Source organism: Herpailurus yagouaroundi, unplaced genomic scaffold (genome assembly GCF_014898765.1).
Source record: "Herpailurus yagouaroundi ecotype Mexico unplaced genomic scaffold, PumYag 209, whole genome shotgun sequence".
Classification (NCBI taxonomy): Eukaryota; Metazoa; Chordata; class Mammalia; order Carnivora; family Felidae; genus Herpailurus; species Herpailurus yagouaroundi.
Genome location: NW_024412440.1, coordinates 6,802,845 through 6,818,446, shown reverse-complemented (window position 1 = coordinate 6,818,446; position 15,602 = coordinate 6,802,845). Strand labels below are relative to the sequence as shown.

The 15,602-nt window shown below is 34.9% G+C and overlaps 1 protein-coding gene across 1 annotated transcript; it reads left to right on the top strand.

Moving 5' to 3' along the window:
• The first annotated feature begins 1,071 nt into the window (after positions 1–1,071).
• On the top strand, positions 1,072–1,776 carry LOC121016146 (tubulin beta chain-like). The gene is made up of 2 exons (XM_040453576.1): positions 1,072–1,104; positions 1,486–1,776. The coding sequence occupies exons 1-2, from the start codon at positions 1,072–1,074 to the stop codon at positions 1,774–1,776; spliced, it is 324 nt and encodes a 107-aa protein (XP_040309510.1).
• Positions 1,777–15,602: the final 13,826 nt, after the last annotated feature.

The window sequence follows — 15,602 nt, the reverse complement described above, 5'->3', positions numbered from 1 at the left end:
AACGTTTATTTATTTTTGGGACAGAGAGAGACAGAGCATGAACGGGGGAGGGGCAGAGAGAGAGGGAGACACAGAATCGGAAACAGGCTCCAGGCTCTGAGCTGTCAGCCCAGAGCCGGACGCGGGGCTCGAACTCACGGACCGTGAGATCGTGACCTGGCTGAAGTCGGACTCTTAACCGACTGCGCCACCCAGGCGCCCCTAGATTCTTAATGAGTAAGAGAGTCACCAACAAAACCACCTCCATATTTAGCAAACACACTGAAGGACAATTCAGTCCCCCTAATGAACACTTTATCAAATAGCTGTGTCCCAGAAAATAGTATGGGGATCAGAGTTGTGACTGTCCTTTTAAAAGGAACAAATCAAATACCATCTTTTATGTAGAGACACATATGCCTAACAATGGACTTGTTTTTAATTCAGTTTCAGGAGCACTTTGGACTCTCTCATGGACATCTTACTTCCTACTTGAATTTGGGTTATTTATGTTACCTCTACCTGTAGAATGTAACATTCTTTAGAACATATTAAAAGGAACCATTTTAATATTAGAATCTTGAAAGGAAATAGAAATTAAAGGATGCCAAGATAGAAGAATGATGTGCAGAGAAATGATGAGTTTCAGAGAGAATATACAAAAGCATCTTAATAAATTTCTGGATTTAAATAATATCATTACATGATATATTAATGATAATGAAATCATGACTTCTATATATTATTTCAGAGGTTCTACTTTGTAGGCTAAGACAGAAACATTAAAAAATAAATTTTATCTATATACAATGCTTTTTTATGTCTACAAAAGTTCAGATTCTAGCAAAAATATTATAAATCTTATGACACTTTTGATGTTGGCTTGGTTTAAATATTGTTTTAAATCGGTATTTGTCATCTACATTGGGAATAAACTTTTGGAAATGATAAATTTGGAATTTTACAAGTTGTGATAATAACAAAATGGAAAAAAAATTATATCACAGCCAGTTTACAATAAAGTAAACAGAAACCAGGTGAAATTCTGTCTGAGGGTGTAAGAGTTTAAAAAGAGCCATCTTCAGGGACCACATGTCCATGAAGAAGGTAGATGAGCAGACACTTGTGAGAATGAGTGAAGGAAACCTGACTTAATATGGAGTCAGGAAGCCATGAAGGGAGAGCTCTCACACAGGTACTTCTCTCAGCTTACATGACCAACAAGAAGCTGGAAGATCTTTGTGTACCCCAGTAAGAAACAAACTGTCCACCACTTGCAGCCCATGAGAAGCTGTCACAATCTCAAACTCTCATTCTCTTCCAATGAACTTAATACTTAAAACAACCCTCCCCAATTTCCTTCTGCAACTTAATAAAAGCTAGCTTCCTTTATCTCTTTGGGATTGCCTATGGTTCTCCAGAGTTTGTTGTCCCAAATTGCAGTCTCCCATTATTCCCAGATAAACTCATTTTTGTTTAACTCGATTACTATTTGTTTTATTTAAGGTTGACATGCTTCACTTCCAAAACAAGAACAGCAGCTATTTTGTCAAGTGGATCCCCAACAACACGAAAACAGTTCTCTGTGACATCCTACCCGAGGGGCTAAATATGTCCACCACCTTCACCTGCAACAGCAAGACCAATGAGGAACTGTTCAAGCACATCTTGGAGCAGCTCCTGGCCATGTTCAGGTGCAAGGTCATTTTACACCAGTACACAAGGAAGGGCATGGATGAGATGGAGTTCACCGAGGCCAAAAGCAACACGAATGACCTTGTGTCCAAGTACCAGTAGTTCCAGGACACCACAGCTGAAGAGGACAGTAAGTTTGAGGAGAAGGATGAGGAGGTGGTCTACAACTGTCTGGTACCTGGTACAGCATGGAAGCCTTGTGAACTTCATCACTCACAACCTCTTCCCCAACAACTATGTCTCACTGTGTATATACTTGCTCCTGTCTTGACATCACCTGCTGTATAGATACCACCACTAAAGCATCTTCATGGTGGAAAAAAGATCTTTCAATTTTAAATTAGACTTATGTATTTATTTAATGTTTATTTTTGAGAGAGAGACAGAGCGTGAGCAGGGAAGGGCAGAGAGAAGGAGACACAGAATTCCAAGCAGGCTCCAGGCTCTGAGCTGTCAGCACAGAGCCCAACGCGGGGCTCAAACCTACAAACTAAAAGATCATGACCTGAGCCTAAGTTGGATGCTTTACAGACTGAGCCTCCTAGGTGCCCCTATTTACATTGTTTTTAAGTGATCATGAGATAGGAAATGAAATCTGATGTCCTAGTTTATGTACATTGGTAATTTCAGACTGATGAAGAGTTGAGAGGCAAAAAGAGTTATGTTAGTCTTTATTAACATTGCTCCTTTTTTTGCACTATTTACAGTGTGTCTTTTTTTTTTTATCTTTATTTGTTTTTGAGAAAGAGACAGTGTGCAGGCAGAGGAGGGGCAGAGAGAGAGGGAGACACAGAATCCAAAGCAGGCTCTAGACTGTGGGCAGTCAGCACAGAACCCGATGTGGGAATCAAATTCATGAAATGTGAGTTCAAGACTTGAGCCAAAGTCAGACGCTTAACTGACTGAGCCACCCAGGCGCCCCCACAATATGTCGTTTTAAAGTGTATTTATTTATTTGAGAGAGAGAGAGAGAGAATGCACAAAGGGGGGGTGGGGGAGAGGAAGACAGAGAGGGAGAAAGAATCCTAAGCAAGCTCTACACTGTCAGCATGGAGTCTGACCGGGAGCTCTATCCCATGACCTGTGAGATCATGCTGAGCTGAAATCAAGAGTCAGACACCAACTGAGCTACCCAGGTATCCCTATGATGGTTTTTTTAGTTGTAATATAATGTCTAAAACCTTAGAAGGGATATAGCAAGGAGAAATTATACCAATTTTATATTGTGACTTTATATGAGTGTCTCAGAATCTAAATATTTTCTTTGACCTCTTTATTTCAGGTACTTCATGGAAATGATGCATCCACCCCTTCTACACTAAAGCATGAGAGCAGATTGCCTTAAATAGAAGGGTTGATTGCTTCTTGGAGCTGTTCCTCCCTAGGAGATATGTCCCTTTAAAATGTTCTGCATTAGAAAATATATTTCATCACATAGCATTCAGATTTGTTTTTAAATGAGTAAACAGTTTCATGAAGTAAAGAAAATATGTTGAAATTATTGTAATCCCCAAGGCATTTTTATACTCTGATTAAAAGCACAGCAATTTAATATGGAATTCTTAAAAAATATTATATCACTTTTGAAAGTAGGGGCAATAGAGTTTAAGGTTTAAGAAGCGTATTTTGGGGAGACAACATTTATGTTGAATGTTGAAATGTTTATACCATTCTGAGTTGTCTAAATACTCCTTCTTAGCAGTTTGCAATTTATGGCCCCTCATTTAAATTTTTTTTTCCTTCTCAATATCCATTTATTTGCTTTACTATGACATTATAGACTGAATTTAACACTCAAATTTTTAGGCTTAGCACAATAGCTACTTACTGTCAGACACTAACTTCAGAACTTAAAAGCTATGGGATTTGGACCGATCTTTTTAGTTTCTTTATAGGTAAATGTGAAATAATAATACTTTTCTTAAAGGATAATGGAGGTTTAATGAAAATTTTGCATAAATAACTTATATATACTGTGTCTTAAACTCAACTGATGCTTGGTGAATACGAGTTGTAATAATATTTGTTGAATATGAATGCTTCCTCTGCTTTCCTATAACTTTTTAGTTTTAGAAAACCTAGGTTAAATATGAAAATCTATGTTCTCTATGATATTAGACTACCTTTACCTTATGGTAAGGGTTACAAAGTAGAGCAACTAGCCTTTCCAGAATCTTCACTAAAGTCACAAGTTCTGGTTTCTTGAATTTATCTATCATACCTATTTTGTAAAATATTTATTTATTTTGAAAGAGACAGAAAGAGCACGCAGGGGAGGGGGAAGGGCAGAAAGAGAGGGAGAGTGAGAATCCAAAGCAGGCTCCACACTGTCAGCACAGAGCCTGACATGGGATGCGATCTCATGACCCATGAGATCACTACTTGAGCCAAAATCAAGAGTCGGATGCTTAACCAACTGAGACACCCAGGGCCCCCTGTATCATACCTTAGTATGCAAATAACTTAAAATAAACTTGTATTTACTACTACTTCCTGTTGTCCAAATTCTGTCAGCACAATGTAATCTACTCAGGGATTCAGAATATATTTTGGAATTGTGGAATCATTAGGTTTTACTGCATCTTAAGTTCTATAACCAAATAATAAAACAAGTATAAACATGTGGCAAGGCTCTCAGGATGAATTATGATCCCTAAAAAGATGACCCAAACTTATTCCAATTTTTTGCTATTGGGATAGAAGAGGTAGGGAGTGGACATTTATGAATTTAATAGCTGCATGCCAGATACATTTTTTTTTTTTGCAATAAGCCAATCATGTAAGTTTTCAGAGAATGTGTTAGAATCACAATCCTTAAAGTTCTCAAGTTATATAGCAAAAGGAAAAAAGTAGATACGTACCACATCAATACATGTGACTGGATTAGAATATGATTAAGGTTTTTAATAAATATATTAAAATTATTAAATACAAAAGATATGTGGAACCATACAACAGTTACAAATTACTGTGGAAAAAATAAAATTTAAAAAAGAAGATAACAGACCTTATAAAGACAAAGGCATTGGGAACAAAAGAGAAGGCTTATTAGAGGTGAAGAAAACTTAGTGTACTAGATTACAGAATTGAGAAAAAATAAAAATTAAATATGGAGAAAGTACACATAAAATATGAAAGGTAAGACATAGAATAGACTGAGAACAAAGAAAAAAGAAATTTCAAAGAAATTAGTGTCTGATAACTTTCCAGAACAGACTGAGTGCATGAAATAACTACCTAAACAAGGAAACAAAATTAAAGCCATACTTGCTAAAGTCTTATGAAACTGGTGAAAAAAAAAGACTCAAGATACCTTAAAACAACTACATAGAAAAAGAAGAATATTTACTCCTAAGAATGCCAATTAATCTGTAATTAGTCCTCTCAAAAACAAAATAGAAGTCAAAAAGATGGAAAATTATGTTCAAATACTAAAAAAGATTTCATTTAAAAATTCCTTAATGTTTTTTTTTTTTTCATTTATTTTTTAAGGCGAGAGAGAGGCAGAGCATGAGCAGGGGAGGAACAGAGAGGGAGACACAGAATTCAAAGCAGGCTCCAGGCTCTGAGCTGTCAGCACAGAACGCACGAACCACGAGATCATGACCTGAACCGAAGTTGGACGCTCAACCGAGACACCCAGGCGCCCCAAAGAGGTTTCATTTTAAATCACATACCCAAATGGGGTGGCTGGGTGGCTCAGTAGGTTGAGCGCCTGACTTTGGCCCAGGTCATGATCTCACAGCTCTTGAGTTCAAGACCAGCGTCAGGCTCTGTGCTGACAGCTCGGAGCCTGGAGCCTGCTTCGGATTCTGTGTCTCCCTCTCTCTCTGCCCCAACCCACTCGCATTCTGTCTCTGTCTCTCTTAAAAATAAACATTAAAAAAAGTTAAATCACATACCCAAATCATCTAAAGTACCTGAATTTTATTAGCACATTTAAAACTGAATTATTTCTAAATCAAAGCAAATGTTTCTTAATATTTAAATATCCAAAACATTTTATTAGTCCCTAAGCAAAGTGCAAAGATGTGCAAAATGACGCCTACCCTCAGGAAATGATATTTCCTACAGGAAGAGAGAAAGAAGCCATGCATTAAAAAATGTCATCAGTGTTTCTGGAGCCTGGTAGTAACGGGTATCCCTACTTGTGGGAAGAGATGTCTTCACAGAGAAGATTTATATATTACAGTTTTGTTCTTTTTTTTTTTTTTTTTTTTTGAAGGTCGTCCTCTTCTACGGAGAGCGCAGCTTCGGGAGGGAGGCACATGGAGCGGTGAGGGAGGAAGGGGACATCCGCCTAGCCAGCCAGATCAGCCGAATCAACCCTGGCGATCAATGGGGTGACAGATGTCGCAGCCAGATCGCCCTCACATCTAGTTTTTATTCTTTTAATGTTTATTTTTGAGAGAGAGAGAGAGCGTGAGCAGGGGAGGGGCCGAGAGAGAAGGAGGCACAGAGTCTGAAGCAGGCTCCAGGCTCTGAGCTGACAGCACAGAGCCCAATGTGGGGCTCAACCCCAGGAATGGTGAGATCATGACCTGAGCCGAAGTCGGACGCTTAACCGACTGAGCCACCGGGGCGCCCCATATGTTACAGTTTTTTAAAGATGAAATTGCCAAGTCTGATTCATGCACAATTTTAATGGAAATAGATACAGTGTAACATGTTTTGTCTATAAAGTTTATTTTGTGGGACGCCTGCGTGGTTCAGTCAGTTGAGGGTTGGGCTCTTGATTTCAGCTCAGGTCACGACCCTAAGGTCTAAGATTGAGCCCAGCATCAGGCTCCGTGCTGAGTTTGGAGCCTGCTTTAGATTTTCTCTCTCTCTCCCTCTGTTCCCCTCCCCAGCTTGTTTACTCTCTCTCTCTCTCTCTCTCTCTCAAAAATAAAACAATTAAAAAAAGACATTATTTTGCTTTGCCCATGAACACATTTATTGAGTGCACTACACGTATCAATAGCAAACTTTGCCCATGGCCCTCTTACTCAGGAAGGAATGTCTTTAATTCCCACTGAAAAACTATTCCTAATAAATTACTTTTTATAGATGACATGTCTACATACTTCAGTTAATCACAGAAAATAAAGAAAACTTACTTGGTTTATGTTTATCTGGCTTCATAAATCAGGAAGTTTGAAACAGACATTTAAGAAATATAAATAAAAGTATACATAAAATTTTATTTTCAAATAAATCTTATATTTTAATGTAATAGATGGTCTTGGTCATATTTTGCCTAAGTAGTTTTAGTTTTTAATATGAAAAAGTGATGCATTTATAGAGGATTGATGCATTTAACTTATTCTGTAAAGTGCACTTTAGACTTGCTCAAGGTATGCTAGATATTTCAGGACCGATTCTAGAAAAACTTTGAAATTTGGTTTGAAATATTGCCTTTATTAATGTTCTGTGAGATTGTGAGAGTTTATATGGACACTTAAAAATTGGACTTGGCTGTCCTCAAGGAAGAACAGATGTTTTGACATATGTCCAGATGAGTACTCTGAACTAGAAATTCAAATCTCCTTCTGGAAAACTTTTTGTGCTAACATATGGTAGACAATGAATCTTAAAAACCATTGGCTATGGACTTGACAGCAAAATGGGATTAGTTACGATTTATTTACAGAGATTAACCAAATTGAGCACAGAAATGAATGGAATTGGCTATATTCGTCTGATTTTTGAATGATTGGCAAAAATTCCTTCAATCTTTCCAAAAAATTCTTTAAACTCTCCAAAATTTACATGAAATATAATATTTCTAAACACTTTTCCTATCTGTCTTTGTTAAATCATGTGGAACACTTTCCCTGACTACAACATCATTAACTGTTCTAAAAGGAATATAAATTTGTAGTCCCTAAATTGTGGGAAGAAATGCTCAAATTTGAATAATTTTACTCTTTTCTCTATTATCATAAAAAATGATGGATTCAAAGCATAACAATATCCATATTTAAATGGCATCAAGCAAAATCATATCCTTTCTCTATCGCTGATGATAATTACATATGAAAATACCTCTCCATTTTTGTAGATTTACATTTATATAATTTAAAAGTTTAAAATAAGAAGTGCACATTTGTCAGCTATTATTTTAAAGAAGCCCAAACTCATATAGAATATTTATGCATTTAAACAAGATGTAAGTCATGGTGTTTATTTTCTTTCTTGGAGATATGTCATGTGTACATGGCAAAAAAGCAATCACTATGCTTCCTTCAGGTTAAATGCAATTTTTTTTTCTCCCTTCCCTTCCCTTGCTTCCTTTGTTCTTTCTTTCGTTCTTTCTTCTTTCTTTCTGTCTCCCTTCTTTCTCTCCTTCTCTTTTTCTCTTTCATCCTTCCTTCTTTCCTTCCTTCCTTCCTTCCTTCCTTCCTTCCTTCCTTCCATTTTCTTTCATTTGCCTATTTTTTTATATGTTGTGTTCTCAATGGACATTAAACATGCTTTGTAAAGAACCAGAAAACTGTAATATATTTTCAGCACCCTTTACAGAATATTTCAAATTTAACTTCTCACAATTGCAACAATGGGTAATATATAATAGGTTTCTCATATACTTAGGGGTTGAGATATGGGATAAAAAGTAAGTAATCAGCTCTGTTTGGCTCATATACTACTCTGAAAAATAGTGCCCCATAATAGTGACTAGTTTGGCAAGAACAATAATGGGCTTAAATTATCCAAATTTCCATATGGTCCTGAAATTAATTTTTTGGGGGTACAGATGAAAACTTAATTCAATTCTTCTCTACAAAGCATTAAAAAGTTCTATTCTGTTTCACACTTAGAATTTAGGGAAAAGTGTATAAGACTATTTTAACTATACCTAGGGCCTTCTAAGAGATTGCTGTAATAAAGAATAATGTACTAATTAGTGTTATGTATATTTTAACCTAGAGACTTTTCCCCACAGACATTTTCTCTAGGCTAGGATTCTCGACTTTTCAAGAGTGTTCACACAATGGTCCCTGGTGCAGGATATAAAACTTACTTTGAAAGTTGCTTTTACCTAACTCTAATCGTTTTCTTGATCTCAACTGCAAACAAAGATGTGTTTCATTTTTACAGACCAATTGATCAATATGCCTAATCCACATAGGGTTGCAAGGCATATTTATTTTTAAAAATATATTGAGTTGGTTCTCAAATCTCTTCTGTCCCCTTGAGAATCACTTTTCTAAAATATGCTATTAATCTTTAATATTGTTTTCCTGCTTTACAGCTGGTTATTATCTACCACTAATCTTCGGCCAAGCAGTAAACATAGAAATGTGTTTACTTTATTCACCTAATTATAAATTTGCCCTTGCAGGTATTTTGGGTACTTTAAAGTTCCATAGAATTTAAATATAACTGCTGAATATTATTTTTCAAACTCTTCAAAATTTGTGTGGAATAGTGAAAACAGTGTTTAGGAAACACATCTATATTGGGATGCAAAATCTACCTCTTTGTATCTGTATTTTGGCTGAATTGATTAACCTCTCAGAGACTCAGCTTCCATTCTCATAAAAAGTAAATAACATCATCCACTCTTCAATATTCAGAAAATATTGTTTTAGGTTCTGTTTCTGCTTTAAAGTCAATATCTCCTTAGAAATAGAAACATTAGCCCTCTGACACTCTTGGTCTGAAAAAACGTCTCTGGTATCCTGAACTAAGGTCTATTCTCATTGTCTTTTATTTTAATTATATATCTTGGGATTACACAAATAATTTACGGGTAATGTTAAAGAGTTTTCACACAAGATAAATGATGCAAATGGCTAGCTATTCAAGTCAGACAAGTCGATGTGCTGTAAAGTTGCTTTATGCATTTAAGTGAAAGGTACTTGAATCAATGACACCAGACAAAAATCTAGATTTGCCCAATAAATAGAGATCTCTAGAAATGGTAAAAATGACAATATATATGTAGGTTTTTTTCTTATTTATATTTCCTTTAATAGAAATTAGACTCTCTAAAAAGGAGAATACTACAAATAAATTAAGTGCTTAATAACATAAATAAAATTAAAATAGTATCGAACGAGAACAGAGGAATGAAAAGAAGAATTAGATTTATTGTTTAAAAAGTAATTTAACACTACTTTTTGAACTATAAATAATAGATCAACCGTGAAGCAAATAAAGCTGGAGTGGCTATATTAATACAAGAAAATATTAAATTCAAAACAAGGAATATTACCAGAAATAAAGCAGTCAGGGAAAAGACTGAAAAATAAATAGAAAAATCCACAATTAGAGTTGAACATATTGATACTCCTCTCTGAGAAATCCACAAAATAAATAGACATACAGTAAACAGAAAGCTGATAAAAACAAGCTGACCTAGCTGATAGTTATAAATTCCCCAACACACAAATGCAAAATGTACATTAAAGAAAAAAAAAAAAACTTTTGGAATATTTACCAAAATAGAACACTTTCTGGACCATCAAACAAACATCAATAAATTTGAAAGAATTGAAGATAGTCAAAGTATTTTCTGACCACAGTGGAAAGTTTATACAGAAATCAACAACAGAAAGATATCTGGAAAATGCCAAATATTTAGAAAGTAAACAAATACTTTTAAATAACTTATGAGGTACACAGAGATTCCTAAAGGCTATGAGGAAATATTTTGAATTGAATGAAAATGAAACCATAACATATTACAATTTGTGGAACATAGGTATTGAAGTGCTTAAAGGGATTTTACATCATTAAATACTTGTATTAGAAGTATGATCTCAAATCAATTATCTTCCATGTTAAGCAATGATTAAAAAAAAGAAAGAAAATTAAACCCAAAGCAAGCAGAAGAGAGGATACAGTAAAGATAAAAACAGAAAAGATGAAATAGAAAGCAGAAGTGATAGGAAATAATTTTTAAATGAGCTGGTTCTTTTAGAAGATCAATGAAATTGATAAATCTCTAATCAGAGTGATTTACTCAAATCCACAAGAAGAAATGGAAAGCACTAGAATGGTAAATATGTCAGTAAATATAGACTATATTTATATATACTATTTCTCCCCTTAATTTTACTAAAAGACATAAGATTATATAAAGCAATAATTATAATACTGTTTTTAGTTTTATAACATATATAGATGTAATTTTTAAGTTTATTTATTGATTGTGAGAGATAGAAAGAGCACAAGCAGGGGAGGGGCACAGGGAGAGGGAGGGAGAGAATCCCAAGCAGGCTCCACACTGTCAGCACAGAGCTCAACTTGGGGCTCGAACTCACCAACCGAGAGATCATAATGTGAGCCAAAATCAAGAGTAGGATGCTTAACCTACTGAGCCACCCAGTTGCCCCTAGATGTACTTTTTCAATTCAATTTATTCAAACTGAAAACCAAACAAAAACAGTTCACCCATTTCTCCATCCTCCACCTGTGCCCCTGATAACCACCAATCAGTTTTCCATATCTATGATCTACGAGCTTGTGTGTGTGTGTGTATTAAACGCATATTATAAATGTATTTAGATTCTACATATATGGGACATCATATGGCATTTGTCTTTCTCTAACTCATTTTACTTAGTACAATAATTTGTAAGAAGATCAAAGAGGAAAATGGAAATGGAGGAGTAGCGAAGTGGCAATATTATATTGGAATTAAGTCGGCATTAATGTGAAGTAGATCATAATACATTAAGATGCATGTGGTAAATCCTAGAAAGAATAGAAAATCAATAGAGGAATTAAAATGACATACTGGAAAGTATTTGTTTTACATGAAAGGAGTTAGTAACGGAAGAATAAAAGAGCAACCAAGAGACGTATCAAAAATAAATGGCAAACAAAAATAAAAATAAATGGCAGTTGTAAACCCAATCTCATTAGCAATTAAATCAGGTATAAGTGGACTAATCACTATTATCAACTGTCAGGGATTGCAAATTTGGATTCAAGAGCAAGACCCAAGTATAGAATAGAGTAGAAACAGAGACATTTTGGATTTAAAGGTGCAAATTAAAGTTTATCCAGATAGTACTGTTTTATCTCTCAATATGTTAAATCTATTTCATCTTCTCAGTTTTGACAGATAATTTTTAGGTGATAACACATTTTATGAAGACTTTGCATATAAAATCTAGGTTACTAGGAAATTATGAAACATAAAAGCCAATCAAACAATAGCATAGAGTGTACAACACAAAGACTGAATCCTTATGTAAACTATGGATTTTGAACGATTATCGTGTGTCAATATAAGTTCATCAGTTGTAATATATGTATCACTCTGATAAAGGATGTTGATAATGATGAGGGTGAGGGTAGGGGGTATATGGGAAATGTCTACACCTTCTCTTGAATTTTGCTGTGAATTTAAAGCTGCTCTTAAAAGTAAGGTCTATACACTATTTTTATACATAAAAATACATACATATGTTGCATAACATATATATGTATAAATATAGTATATATACACATATTTTGTAGAAATACAAATATATTTTTTGTAAAAAAAAAAAAAAAGTCTAGTGGTGGGTATGTCTTCCTAGGCAAAAAATAAAAGTTGGAGATTAGGAGCAGCTATCAGTGAGAAAAATTTTGCTTTCAGGCATCTGTTGTCTTATATATACATAAATTCTATATGCTTCAAAGGCAGCCATGCACTAACAATATTGATGAAGAATGAGAATAAAATTATCTGAGGATGATAAAAGCCAGAGTCATCTTAACACAGATTTTTTTACTGATAAGACTGAAGGCTGGTGGCAATATTTGTAGCAACTGTTTATGTAAAACAGCAACAAAGTAAACCCAAGTGGTTTAAAAAAATACATAGTTAACAGAATTGTGTGCCGTAAAAGTGTATATATGGATGAAACGAATTCTTTGAGGAAAATGCCTGTTAGAAACTCATTTTTAAAAAGAAAAAAGCCTAACTAGGATTTTAGTCTGTGTAAAGTAGGGTGATGGCTTTGACTTGGGGTAAATGCGAGATTGCAAGTTGGAATCACAGCTCGTTTACTACTCACAAAAAAGCACATGTCGAAATAAATGCCTTTTTATTTGTTTTTGCCTCATATGAAATTCAAGTTGTGCAAGATTATCTGAAATGGAACAGTTGTGAAAGAAGAGATTTATCTCTAACTAAGAGAGGAATATGGAATCATTTAAGAACGAAACACATTGACCCAAGTGTCCCTTTTAATAATGCAATTCTCTGTACTCAAGATAATAGGTAACATGTTTACCTGTTAGCAAATACCACAACCATCTGAGGCAGAAAAAAAAAAGCTTACTGTAGTGATAATTCTGAAGTAGAATATGAGTCCATTAAATCATAAAGCGTCAGTTTCACCAAACTAGCAGGATAGTGTTGATGAATTAATACTTGATTAAAGCACTGAGAAATTTCCTTCTACATGAAAACAAGACTATCATGAGTTTTAACAGCATTGTTAATTGCTTTTAAAACTACAGATTCATATAAGTTTATACTTAAAGATGCCTCCCTAATTTCTTAAAGACACCAAGTTCCACATAATTTACAGGCAGACAAAATCTCCAAGTCAAACAGCAAGTAGGGCGAACTGAAACACATACATCTTGACCTCTGATTCAGGGCTGGGAGAGGAGAAATTCGTCCTCACTCCCATGGGAATAAAGTAGGCTTCTTCCTGCTGGGAATGCAACAGTTGGCCTCTTCATGCTGTAATCCGCAATTAACGAGTTGTGGGAAGTGAGAACCTGCTCTGGCCTCCTGACTCCATTTTAAATCAGGTTTCCTTTCTTCAGTTTCACAATTGATACACAGTTTCTAATAAGAAAACCCACTAGAGAGAGGAAGAAAAATATAATGAAAGAAAATACTAGCAGGTAATTGCCATGCACTTACATTACTAATAGCATTTCTTTCCAATGACCTGATCATTCAAATGAATGATTAAAAAAAAAAAATGGAAGTTGTTAGTAATAAACCTTGTTTGTTTGTTTGTTTTTTCAAAGTTCCCTGATGATTGTTGCTGAGGTGTATCTTACAATCATAGTAAGAACCACAAGGGCCTATCCAGCCACACCACTGGCTGCAAAAGGGAAATGTCTGTAGGGGTTTTCTTGGGGGCCCAGGGTGAGTGCCTCTAGGCATTACTAGCCAATAACACCACTATTGACAGGTTGAGACCAGCACAAAATAGTGTGTATAGCACTGAAAAAGTAAGATGAATGACAGCAATGTTACAAAAATGGGAAGAGAGAATTTAAATAATCTATTATAAAATACCTGTACTGCACCAGAAGGTTAACTTAGACTATGCCACAATGTATATTTTATACTTTATTATGATTACTAAAAAATGAACAGAGAAAAATAAATGAGGCGTAAAGATAGAAGATAAAATCAATCTTATAATTAATGTCCAATTAAAATAAGAGAAGTCAGAAAAAGGAGGGAAGGAAAATAAACAAGGAACAAATACAAATAGACGATATTAACAAAATGGTGAATTTTAATTGAAATATACCAGTAATTCCAGTTTTAATACAACTATATCAGTAATCAGCAAACACAAAAATCAGAGATTATAGAGTGGATTAAAAAAATTAACAAGCAACGACTAAAGTTGGTCAGAAGATGGCCATTTGAAATATAGACTCCAGTTAATATTTGCAGGCTAGAGAAAGATATACAATGCAAGCACTCATCAAAGTGAAACTTGTGCGGCCTTATCGACTTCAGAAAAAGGTGACTAATAAAATAGAATACCAGAGATAAACAAGAATATTATGTAATGATAAAGAGGCTAATTTTCCATGGAAACATAATGTTCCTAAAGCTGTATGCCCTAAATTTTGTTTGTGTGTGTGTGTGTGTGTGTGTGTGTGTGTGTGTGTGAAAACACATAAGGCAAAAACTGTCAGAACTGGAAAGAGACATAGGCAAATCAACTACTATGATTAGAGACATCAATGTCACCTCTCAGTTATTTGATATATTAAGTGGGCACAATGTCCGTAAGGATATAGATGATCTGAATAGTATTATCAATAAACTTGACCTAATTGATACTTACATAACACTCCATCCAATAGTAGAATACATATGGAACATCACAAAGATAGACCACAATCTAGGCTATAAAACAAACCTTAGTAAATTAAAAAAATAGAAATTTGCAAAGTCTATTTTCAGACCATGAAATAATTAAACTAAAACTCAAGAGCAGAAACATAGCTAGGAATTCCCATGTAATTGGCAGTTGAACAATACACTTATAAAAATTCCATGGGTCTAAGAGGACATTAAAAGAGAAATTTTTTTTTAATCCTATGATCCAACAATAACACCCCCTGGTATTCATGAAAAGGAGTTGAGAACATATGTCCACAAAAAACAAAGACAAAAGACAAAAAAACAAATAAAAAAAAACACATAAAACTTGTACATGGGGGGGCATCTGGGTGGCTCAGTTGGTTAAGCATCTGACTTCAGGTCAGGTCATGATCACATGGTTTGTGGGGTCAAGCCCCATGTTGGGCTCTGTGCTGACAGCTCAGAGCCTGGAGCTTGCTTCGGATTCCGTGTGTCTCTCTCTGCCCCTCCCTGCTCGCCCTCTATTTCTCTCTGTCCATCAAAAATAAATAAAACATTAAAAATTTTAAAAACTTGTACACGGACATTTACAACAGCTTTATCCATACTTGCGAAACCTTGAAGGCAACAAAGATCCCCTTTAGCAGGTGCATAGGTAAATAAACTGTGGTACATCCAGATAATGGAATATTAGCAGTAAAAAGAAATTACCTCTTAAGTGATGAAAAGAAATAGAAGAACCTTAAATGCATATTACTAAGTTAAATAAGGCAATCTGAAAGGCTACATACTGTATGATTCCAACTATATGATGTTTTGGAAAAAGTAAAACTATAAAGACAGTAAAAAGAGCCCTGGTTGTGGAGGGGGGAAG

Excerpts from the sequence above, each read along its gene's own strand:
- LOC121016146 (XM_040453576.1), top strand. The coding sequence starts at position 1,072 with ATGTCCATGAAGAAGGTAGATGAGCAGACACTT. Across the intron at positions 1,105-1,485 it reads AGGTAGATGAGCAGACACTT|GTTGACATGCTTCACTTCCA; the intron begins GTGAGAATGAGT and ends GTTTTATTTAAG.